The sequence below is a fragment of the Postia placenta genome (genome assembly GCF_002117355.1).
Source record: "Postia placenta MAD-698-R-SB12 unplaced genomic scaffold POSPLAscaffold_8, whole genome shotgun sequence".
In the NCBI taxonomy this organism is placed as follows: domain Eukaryota; kingdom Fungi; phylum Basidiomycota; class Agaricomycetes; order Polyporales; family Adustoporiaceae; genus Rhodonia; species Rhodonia placenta.
The window spans coordinates 276,151-287,442 of NW_020169839.1; the positions used below are offsets into that span (position 1 = coordinate 276,151).

Below are 11,292 nucleotides of genomic sequence, written 5' to 3' on the forward strand. Positions count from 1 at the left end.
AGATTAGATGGGGCGGCAGCGCACGGCACAGCTCGGGCTCCGCTGACACAGCCGCTCTGACTCACCGGCCCCCGGGGCCGCATCGGCATGCTGCGCATGGACCAGCTGCGCACGGACCAATGTGCACAGCCTGCCCTTATCCCACCATGTATATAAGCCGGCCTCTGCTGCCCTAGGGACCTCAGTTTCGACCTCTTGTCCCTAGGTCAGTAAGCCCCCAGTTGTATTCTTACTTACTTCACTAACTAATACATTTCTTGTCCCTAGCCTTAGGTTTGAGCCTCGCTCACCATCGCTTCGGTGAGAACCAGTCGAACGCCCCCCACTTTCAGATATTCCCCTGTCGCTTGACCTCAAGTCACGACAGAACAGATGCGTCACATCAAGTCATCCACCATTTCAGTTCCCTAGCTCATCCAGCTCGAGATCCACATTGAGGATATCCACTGCATGATGAGACTGCCATATCTCCTGTATTTCCAATGAACAACACCAAGGGTGACTCCTGGGATTCTGATCCTTTGGTTTTAGCAGTGGAACTATCACGACTTGAGGTCAAGCAACAGGGGAGCATCTGAGAGCTGAGGGCGTTTGACTGGGTCTTACCGAAGCGATGGTGAGCATACGCTGATAGGCGCCAAGCCCCTCTGGGCCCCGATACACCTCTTTTCGGCAGTCGCATCCCGCCCGGCACTTCGACTCAGTCTCCCAACACTTCGATTTCGCCTTCGACGCTCTTCGACACCTTCGACAGTGCGTGACGCTTACTCGAAGCTCGGCACGGTCGTTCCGATGCCTCACGCGTAGATCTCGGAACATCTTCCGCATTTGGCGAACAATAGGGCCACTTGATGCCGCTCGGCCAAGCGCACGCATCGCTCCAAGCCACACCGACGTAGCCGGTCTTTCCCGATTAGGTATTGAACCTCGCGGCATGCCTTCAATAACGGATACCGGTCCGAAGTGGCCATATGTTGCTCTTCATCTCCGCGTTCGGCATGATGTCACTCTACTGATGGACTTGATACATGCCACTCGGTGAGGCAGCTTCGTGCGGAACAATGCAAAGCCCCTTGTACTAGTGTGCCACTCTCGATAGTCATAGCGTCCTATGCGTAGTATAAAATCTGTCATACTTCTCTCCAAAAAGAACAAGATCCGGTTCCCCCCTCGAGTTCAGAGCTCATAAGTCGAGTTTGCCCTGCGTCTAAGCCCTCAACTGCGTCACTTCGTTCCTCACTGCATAACCTCGAAACCTCGTCCACTGCGTTTACTCGTCGATACAGTTTTGACGAACCCTTCGACTTCGACTATTGTCGAAGAAACTGCGAACCGCGTCCTAGCTAAGTCCCCCCCCCCTTCGAGTTGTTTCCTTTCCTTCTATGATATGTCGAAGAGCTCTGCCGAGCTTCGATCGTCTCCACTAACCACCCCCAGCCTCCGAGTAGCTTCGACGACGTGTTGAAGCCACCTCGTAGCTTCCCTAGCGTTCGTAGCCTTTTCCGAAGGCGTTTCTCGTGTTCACTCGAACCGCGGGACACCTTGCTGCTAACTCCCCTCTCATTAGACTATAATCGGTCTCTCTAGTCCCTTTAGGTCGCACCCAGGTTAGGGGTTAGAGTTTCGTAGGTCGTATCATTTCTGGAGCCCACCGCGAGGGGATCTTAGGCAAGAATTCGCCGCTTTCGAGTTTCCGAAAACGTCTCCAGTAGTCACCCGCTCGCAAGCGTGTGAGGCTGCTAGCCGCAGCGCCGCTGAGAACCTCGACAGCGCCTCTAGAACGCAATCGACTCCCTCTCCAACAATTCCCGGTGACTTCGACCGCGACGAGGAAGACGAGATAGACCAAGAACTCCAGGACGACTTCGACGAAGAACCAATCCCTTCGACCGCCGAAGAACGCACTTCTTCCCCCGAGCTTCTAGGCCTCACTACTTCCGACTATGACACTTCGACTCCTGAACTTTTCAAACGATCCGGTTCTTCGCCCGAACCCGAGGATCCCATCCCATCTACTTCGAATCTCGAACTCCCGACTCCGTCTTCTTGTCGTGCCCACGCTCAGCTGCCCATCGCATCCTCTTTGCGACTTTCAGTCATACCTACATCCGACCTGGCACCTCCGCCACCTTTAGCACCTTCGAACGCAGCTTCGAACTCCAACTCCGCACCGCCCACACCTACGATTCCTTCAACTACTACCGCGTCCTCTTCGACCCCAGCTCCTACTAACACTACGAACATGAGTCAGAACACAAACACACCATTGATGCCCCCGCGCGGTCATTCGACGGCACCGAGCTTCGACCCGTCGGAAGTCCGTTCGCTTCGGCGTTACTTCCAGGACCTCGAAGCATTGTTCACCCGGTGTCAGATTACTGACGAAGCAGCCAAGAAACAGTGGGCTGTTTGGTACCCTTCGATCGATGTCGCCGACTTGTGGGAAACCATCGAGTCCTTCATCGACGTAGCCAAGAGCTACAACGATTGAAGCCGACGTACGAGCACTCTATTCTGGCGCCGACGATACAAGAAAGTGGTCGCTGGCAGACATGGATCAGCTCATCGGCAAACGCGCTCGTATCGGGATTCACAATGCGGCAGATCTAGGCTGCTACTACCGCGACTTCATGGCCATTACGAAACATCTCATCGCACAGCACCGACTCTCCACTATCGAACAAAGTTGCGCATTTCTTCGAGGATTCCAGCCAGCATTGCTCACACGGCTCGAGACCCGACTGCATCTCAAGCACCCCGATCACTACGCCGACGACCCATACACCATGGCAGAGATTCACACGGTGGCTACTTTCATTCTACACGGTACATCGAGCACACCTACGACAGCGGCTAACCAAGCTACCGCTTCGACGTCGAACACTTCGACAACGGTGTCCCCCGGGATGATCAAGACCGAAGACATCTCGATGATCATCGAAAGCCTGTCGAGGACGATCGCAACACTCATTCAGCCAATGACACACGCGACGCACAACCACGCCCCCGCACCGAGACAACAAGCTGCCGTCCACATCCATGAGAACAGCGGAGCTGAACAGACGTGCCACTACTGTGGCAATCGTGGCTGCAGGGTAGGCACCTGCGAGTTTGCGGAGATCGACATTCGGGACAGCAAGTGTAAACGAAACACCGACGGCAAGATCGTTCTTTTGAACGGAAGTTTCTGCCCCCGCACTATCCCTGGTCTCACAATACGAGATCGAATCTACGAGTGACATAGAAGAAATGCCGCAGCGCCCGCCGCTCCGACGATGCTCTTTGAGATCGACGATCGCTCGACTATGCAAACCTTCACGCTCAACACCAGCAGCAGGATTGAGGTGCTCGAGCGAGAACTCCTTCAGCTACGGAAGCGAAGGGAGGTCTTCGACGGCGTCGAGATTCTACAGCGGAAGAAGCCCACGACGCCAGCCGTCCTGAAGAGCGCGGAAGCCTCGGGATCTGGTACATCAAAGGGAGTGGCGGCACCCTCGAGCACTTCGACAAGCACGGCTCCACCTCCAACGATACCAGCAGCATCGCCCGCGCCGCCTTCGCCGCCTGCGCGATCCACGTCTCAACCTATCGCTACATCCGCTCCCCCAGCACCACTAGTACACCCCTTCGCAAACGCTCACGACGCAACCTACGCCCCACCGAACGTTCGAAACTTCGCAACCCTGCCGAAGCCCTCGAACGACAAGGGCAAGGAACCAGCGTACAAGACCATCGTCCCCGTTATCCAGCCGAAGCTCGTCGAGGAGATCTTCCAGCATTCGATGAAGTCGCCGTTCGTCACGCTGACTCCAGAAGAATTGCTGTCAATCGCGCCCGACGTTCGAAACAAGTACCACGACGCCGTCACCCCTAAGCGAGTCTCGACGGAACCCGTCGCGTCGGCCCACATCGTAGAAATCGGCACCGACGAGGTCACGGCCGTCAACCAGCTCTCGTGTTCAGGTGCAACGTTGGAACCCGGTGCTACAATCGTCCCCGACCCATATGAAACTTATCTGAAGCACATCCCTCACGGCGAGCACCCCGCAGAATTCACCGTCGCACGCGATTCAAACGCGATTCGTTCGATCATCGCGTTGATCGACAACAAAGAGCAGATCGAATGCATTGTCGACCCAGGATCGCAGATTGTCGCCATGTTGGAAGAGGTCTGTCTCGGCCTCAACCTCCTCTTCGATCCTACTATCCAGCTGAACATGCAATCGGCGAACGGCGAGGTGGACCGATCGCTGGGACTCATTCGAAATGTTCCCTTCTGCATCGGTGAGATCGTGTTGTACCTCCAGGCTCACGTCATTCGAAACGCAGCATACGACATCCTCCTCAGCCGACCCTTCGATGTGCTTACGCAGAGCGTTGTCAAGAACTTCGCCGACGAGAACCAGACCATTACGATCCTCTGTCCAAACACCGGCGAAACCGTCACGATTCCGACGTACGCGCGAGGAAGATCGCAAAGCCAGCAGCATCCTCTCGGGTGTCGCAAATCGCATTTTCTCGCTTCGAGGAATTGATTCCCCATGATCAAGGAGAAGCCGCGCTAGTCATCGACTATGATGGGGTAAACCCGAATATTTCCTTCATCTCTTCTATTGATTCCTCGATTCCGAATGCTGTTTCGTCACTATACCTCTCCGCATGCACCTCCGTTTCTTCATATTTGCAGTCTCTTTACGCTTCGGACAATACAGCTTCCAATGCCGCCCCGTCGAACGCTTCGACGTGGGCTTCGACTCTTCTATTCTCAGCTCCGTTCGCTTCGACTCCGCCAGCTCCCGCTCCGACGAAGTCCATCTCGCAGCTTTCCAACTCAATTCTTCCCTTTCCTTCTACGACATCGACTTCTACCCCCTCAACGCACAAGATCCTCGCCACGACAAAGAAGAAATACAAGCCTGTCGCTCTCAAAACCCGACCCGTCCTTGGTGCCGTCCCCAAACAATTTCGAATACTTCGAGACATAAAGGGCGACCCTCTATCCATCATGCCTAAGCTTTCGACCGACCTTCCGCCGTTCAAACCTACCGGTCGGTACACCCTTGAACGCTTCGAAGCAACTGATAAGCTTCACGACGGCGACTTCCTACTTCCCGAAGAACGTCGAGTCCTCCACCACTTCATGTGCCTGCACAACGAAGCCTTTGCCTGGACCGACGATGAGCGCGGATGCTTCAAGCCCGAGTACTTCCCCCCCATCGATTTCCCTGTCGTTCCTCACACGCCCTGGGTGCAGAAGAATATTCCCATTCCACCCGGGATCTACAACGAAGTCTGCGCGGTGATCAAGTGAAAGATCGCCGCCGGAGTCTACGAGCCATCGAACTCGTCGTATCGATCGCGGTGGTTCTGTGTCATCAAGAAGGACGGTAAATCGCTTCGACTCGTCCATTCCCTCGAGCCCCTCAATGCAGTCACGATCCAACATTCCGGTGTACCGCCGATGCCCGAATACCTCGCAGAACAATTCGGAGGAAGACCATGCGGTGGCATGCTCGACCTCTATGTCGGCTACAACGAACGACTCATCGCCGAGTCTTCGAGAGATCTAACGACGTTCCAGACACCCTACGGAGCCATGCGCCTAGTCACACTTCCGATGGGTTGGACGAACTCAGTCCCGATCTTCCACGACGACGTCACCTACATCCTCCAGCCCCAGATTCCGCACGTTACGGTGCCCTACGTCGACGACGTTCCCGTCAAGGGTCCCGAATCCGACTATGACGACGAGCGGCTCCCTTCGAACCACGGCATTCGACGCTTCGTATGGGAGCATTTCAAGAACATGAACCGCGTGGTCACTCGAATGCACTACGCTGGAGATACCTTCTCTGGAGTCAAAAGTGTCCTCATCGCTCGAGAAATCATGGTGGTAGGACATCGCTGCACTCCTCAAGGACGCCTCCCCGACGACTCTCGCGTCACAGCGATACGCAACTGGGGTCCATGCGCTACTCTATCCGACGTTCGAGCGTTCCTCGGGACCATCGGTGTTGTTCGTATCTTCATCCGTAATTTCGCTCACTGCACTGATGCGCTCGTACGCCTCACGAGGAAGGACGTCGAGTTCGAGTTCGGTCCGGAGCAAATTGTGGCGCAAGAAGACCTCAAGGATGCGCTACTCTCATCCCCCACCCTCCGAGCCATTAATTATGATTCCCCCTCCCCCGTCATTCTCGCAGTCGACACGTCGTTCATTGCAGTCGGATACCACCTCTGCCAATGCGACGAAACCAACATGCGAGTCCATTACTACAGCAGGTTCGGCTTGATCACGCTCAACGATCGCGAACGAAGGTTTTCACAGCCAAAGCTCGAGATCTACGGCCTCTTCCGTGCACTACGATCCCTTCAACTTTACCTGATCGGCATTCGGAACCTCATCGTCAAAGTCGACGCGCGGTACATCAAGGGTATGCTGAAGAACCCGGACATAGCCCCAAGTGCGAGTATTGACCGGTGGATCGTCTCGATTCTCACATTCCATTTCACGCTAGTCCACGTCCCCGGTACAATGCACGGCCCCGACGGCCTCTCTCGACGCACAGCTCAGCCTGGTGATGTCATCGAAGACCAGGTCGACGAAGAGTTCGACGATTGGATCGACCAGATGCATTCTTTCGTTCACCAGATTCAGCCCCTCCCGTCCATCCAGATGCGGGCCATCTTCACCAATGACAGAGCTGAGGACGGCTCAGATTTCAATAGGGAGGAGGATAGCTACAAGCTAGTGCCTCGATCGGAACAAGCACAACTCGCCGATGCAAAGCTCGACGACATGCTCGAATTTCATCGAACGTTAGCGAAGCCCCACGGCATCTCCGAAAGCGTTTACAAAGGATTCATCAAGTACTGCATGCAATTCTTCCTTGACAACGACACCCTCTGGCGCAAGGACAGTCACGGAGCACACAAGCTAGTCGTCAAGCCCGGCGATCGCCTTCGAATACTTCGAGAATGCCACAACCGCACCGCGCATCGAGGAATCTATACAACCCGAGCCTTTGTCAATGAGCGATTCTGGTGGCCGTTCCACTATGCCGACATCGCTTGGTTCGTTCGATCGTGCCATATCTGCCAGTCTCGACAAGTGCGTCAAATCCTCATTCCTCCGACCGTCGCAGTACCAGCCCCCATCTTCGCGAAAATTCACATCGACACAATGCACATGCCGGCCTCGGGCGGATACAAGTACTTGGTCCAAGGTAGATGCTCGCTCACGACTTACCCCGAGTTTCAAATGCTTCGAAAAGAGACAGCAAAGGCCCTCGCTGACTGGATCTTCAAAGACATCCTCTGTCGATGGGGCGCGCTTAGTGAGATCGTCACCGACAACGGTACGGCGTTCATCAAGGCGGCCGATTACCTTTCAAAGAAGTACCACATCAACCATATTCGAATCAGTGGGTACAATTTGAGGGCGAATGGTCTCGTCAAACGTCCTTCAGCACGCGACAAGCCTTGTTTAAGACAGCCGATGGAGATGAGAAGAAATGGTCCCAAGCTGCGTACTTTGTATTTTGGTCCGAGCGCATCACGACTCGACGACGCATGGGCTGCTCACCCTATTTCGCTGTTACGGGCACCCATCCGCTCATTCCTCTTGACATTGTCAAAGCTACGTATCTGCAACCACCACCGACTTCGATTCTTTCGACAACCGATCTCATCGCCCGTAGAGCCATTGCGCTCCAGAAACGCGTCGAGCAAGTCACCGAACTCCACTCGAAGGTCTACGAAGCACGTCGAACTGCAGCAATTCGCTTCGAGAAAGAGCACGAGCACTCAATCCAGGATTTCGACTTCAAATGCGGAGCCCTAGTGCTCATACGCAACACGAAGATTGAGAAGTCCCTCAACCGCAAGATGCACCCGCGATACCTAGGCCCCCTCATCGTTGTCTCGCGCAACAAGGGCGGCGCGTACATCGTGTGCGAACTCAACGGTACAGTCCTCGATCGACCCATCGCAGCATTCCGCATCATTCCATATTTCGCGCGCAAATCCATTCCAATCCCCGAAGATCTCGAAGATGTCTCGACCGAGCGTCTTCGAGAACTCGAACTATCGAATTCTCTAGGCGACGACGACGATGATGAAGTTGAAGAAGCCAAAGAACGTGACGAATAGGGGTTGTTCCCTTTTATTACTTGTACAACACGATACGTACTTTCTTCTCTCCATTCCTGCTCTCACGTTACGCGATATGTTTGATTTTCTCCTACGTTCTAGACCAACCCTTGTACGAATATCTTTGATTCAACTCGATAAGTTGCAATATTGTTTGACGTTCTACGAATGCTTCGATTCGACCGTTGCGCGGAGGCTCACCTTAGACGAGTCCTCCTAGGCTGTGATGACAAACTGAGCCTATATTTTCATTAAGTCCATTTTCCCTCGCTACAAACATTTCTATTTCACCTTCTATGTCCTTCGATCATGTTACAACAGGCTTCGAACACACTTATTTTCATTTCCTTTTCTTAGTTCACGCTAGGTTTTGTTTAGGCCAAGGGCCACATTTTTGATTTGACTATGGACACAATATTCTACGACATGAAGACAACTATGATACAATACGACCCGCGCCATCGCCTAGTCATCGTCGACAGCCCCGCACACGAACCCGATTCCCCCCTTCGCGAGCGTGGCCTTCTCCATCTTTTAAAGGTCGAGGTCCATGTCGTGTAGGAGCGCTCGACGACGAGCGATGAAGGCGCACTCCTCGCGGATGACGCGGATGATCCCCCGAGACTCGTCGTCGAGGTCGAGCGCATCGAGGTCGTCCTGTTCGAGCCCAAGGCGGCTGGCCCCATCGAGAGGCAGTCGTAGAAGGGGGCGCGGAGGCTCGTCGACTCGGCGCTTCTTCAAACCGCTCGATTCCGCGACCGAAGGCCCAGGAGAGGTCGGCCGAACTACTAAGTCATTAGCGAAAACCTAGGGCACACAGAGGATACAACTTACTGCGCTTTTTCGTGGTTGATCCCCTGCCGCGCGTTTTCTTTGTCTTGCCCAGGACAGACACCTTGTCGAAGTAGCAGCCCTGTTGGAACTGCGTGCACCTCTCGCAGGTTGTGGCGTTCTCGACCCACACACACTCGACCGGGGCCAAGCGGTAGCCGGCGCAATGATCACACTATCAAGGAGTTAGCTTCGAACCGACTCAACGGAGCATCGAACGTACCTTCTGTCCTGACTGGCGCTTCTCAATCGCCGCGGCGGCCATGTCGGCCTCCATCATCGCGAACGGGCGTTCGACTGCCCGAGGAGTCTTCTACGAAAGAGTGATTAGCGACCGAAGGGCAATAGAAGAAAACACTTACGAGCGAAGGGTCGTCCGACAACTCGGCGACCTCCTCGTCGACTCTTGCGCGCCCTTTCCCCTTGTCGAGAAGCCCCTCGGCGGCCGCGATCCTCGCCAACTCCTCGTCGGCGGCCTCTTGTGCGCAACACTCGTCTTCGGCCTGCTTCTGACGGTCCTCTTCGTCCTTTCAACGCCGTTCGTCTTCGAGGCGATGGTCCTCGGCGGCCTTCGCACGCTTCGCAGCCTCTTCGACATGTCGTGCTTCCTCTTCGGCGAGGCGCTTCTGCTCTTCGACGCATCGTTCAACCTCGGCATCGATAGCGGTCGCGAGCTCGGGCCAGTCACTGCGCGCCCACTCGACCCACAACTCCGACGCCCGCTCGGCGAGCTGTTTGACGGCAGCGGCGATGCGCAACTCCGTCTCCTCGTTGCGGATGGCGCCCAGGGCCTTGCGATAGGCGAGCTGTTAGAAAACAAAGGGTTAGCTGGGTTATGTAGGTTACAAACGACTTACAACGAGGGGCAACAAGTCTTGCGCCCACTCTTCAACCATGTCGCGACTTGAGGTCGAGCGACAGGGGAAAACCTAAAAGAAGCTGGGGGCGTTCGACTGATTCTTACCGAAGCGATGGTGAGCGGTGCTCAAACCTAAGGCTAGGGACAAGTAAATGTATTAGTTAGTAAGGTAAGAAAAGGAATACAAAGGATGCTTACTGACCTAGGGACAAGAGGTCGAAACTGAGGTCCCTAGGGCAGCAGAGGCCGGCTTATATACAGGGGATGTTTAGGGGAGGCTGTGCGCGCTGGTCTGTGCGCAGCTGGTCCGTGTGCAGCATGCTGACGCGGCCCCGGGGGCCGGTGAGTCAGAGCGGCTGTGTCAGCGGAGCCCGGGCTGTGCCGTGCACTGCCGTCCTATCTAATCTGATCGTACAGTAGATAACGTTGTGTCCATATCAGGCAGGTAGTACAGAGGTCGCAGGTTCGAGCCCGCGAAAGGGAAAAATTAAAAAACGGCTAGACGCCGTACCAAGTCGTGACAAACCACGTCGAGCGTGGCGTCGGCGGTCGGCGGAGCCTCGAGGACCATGAGCAGGGAGGCAAGGCGGCGGTTGACGAGCGAAGGCGTCGGGGCAGGGGTGGCGGAGCGAGCAGACATTGTAGAAAGCAGCGAGTATGCGGGAAAGGACGGCGAGGTAGCGACGAAGGAACGATGGGATGGGGAAAATGAGGCTAAGTCTACCCTGCTTATAACCCCTTTTCGACCAGCGTTTAGCGCCGGCCACGTGGCGTTCAAAACCGATGTGGGTTGTCATGCCGCTTTGATCCGTTCACGACCATCGCGCTTCTCGCATCACGTGGAGGACCGAGGGTGGTCCAAATTTCAATAGGGAGGAGATGATAGGCGCCAAGCCCCTATGGGCCCCGATACACCTCTTTTTGGCAGTCGCATCCCGCCCGCCACTTTGACTCAGTCTCCCAACAGTTCGATTTTGCCTTCGACGCTCTTCGACATCTTCGACGGTGCGCAACGCTTACTCGAAGCTCGGCACGGTCGTCCTGATGCCTTGCGCGTAGATCTCGGGACATCTCCCGCATTCGGCAGACAATAGGGCCACTTGACGCCGTTCGTCCAAGCGCGCGCATCGCTCCATGCCACACCGACGTAGCCGGTCTTTCCCGATTAGGTATTGAACCTCGTGGCATGCCTTCAACGATGGATACCGGTCCAAAGTGGCCACATGTTTCTCCTCATCTCCGCGTTCGGCATGACGTCGGTCTACCGATGGACTTGATGCGTGCCACTCGGTGAGGCAGCTTCATGCGGAACAATGCAAAGCCCCTTGTACTAGTGTGCCACTCTCGATAGTCGTAGCGTCCTATGTGTAGTATAAAATCTGTCGTACTTCTCTCCAAAAATACAAGATCTGGTTCCCCCTCGAGTTCAGAGCTCATAAGTCGAGTTTTCC

The 11,292-nt window shown here is 55.1% G+C and overlaps 4 protein-coding genes across 4 annotated transcripts; 2 read left to right on the plus strand and 2 right to left on the minus strand.

The window, feature by feature from the left end:
- Positions 1-482: 482 nt before the first annotated feature.
- POSPLADRAFT_1057189 (hypothetical protein) lies at positions 483-2,491 on the plus strand (the record flags this gene model as incomplete). Its single annotated transcript, XM_024480884.1, has 3 exons — positions 483-498; positions 643-753; positions 1,713-2,491. 3 exons carry the CDS (start codon positions 483-485, stop codon positions 2,489-2,491), a joined length of 906 nt encoding a protein of 301 aa, XP_024338224.1.
- A 115-nt stretch (positions 2,492-2,606) lies between these two features.
- Positions 2,607-3,326, minus strand: POSPLADRAFT_1145326 (hypothetical protein; the record flags this gene model as incomplete). Its single annotated transcript, XM_024485788.1, has 3 exons — positions 2,607-2,819; positions 2,846-2,945; positions 3,013-3,326. Coding segments are annotated over 3 exons (627 nt in total), but the record flags the coding sequence as incomplete, so codon positions are not given.
- POSPLADRAFT_1144318 (hypothetical protein) lies at positions 3,306-4,545 on the plus strand (the record flags this gene model as incomplete). Its single annotated transcript, XM_024485689.1, has 2 exons — positions 3,306-4,442; positions 4,468-4,545. 2 exons carry the CDS (start codon positions 3,306-3,308, stop codon positions 4,543-4,545), a joined length of 1,215 nt encoding a protein of 404 aa, XP_024338226.1.
- A 4,140-nt stretch (positions 4,546-8,685) lies between these two features.
- Positions 8,686-10,481, minus strand: POSPLADRAFT_1057192 (hypothetical protein; the record flags this gene model as incomplete). Its single annotated transcript, XM_024480885.1, has 6 exons — positions 8,686-8,936; positions 8,986-9,157; positions 9,206-9,295; positions 9,345-9,460; positions 9,518-9,788; positions 10,368-10,481. The coding sequence occupies 6 exons, from the start codon at positions 10,479-10,481 to the stop codon at positions 8,686-8,688; spliced, it is 1,014 nt and encodes a 337-aa protein (XP_024338227.1).
- Between the last annotated feature and the right edge of the window lie 811 nt (positions 10,482-11,292).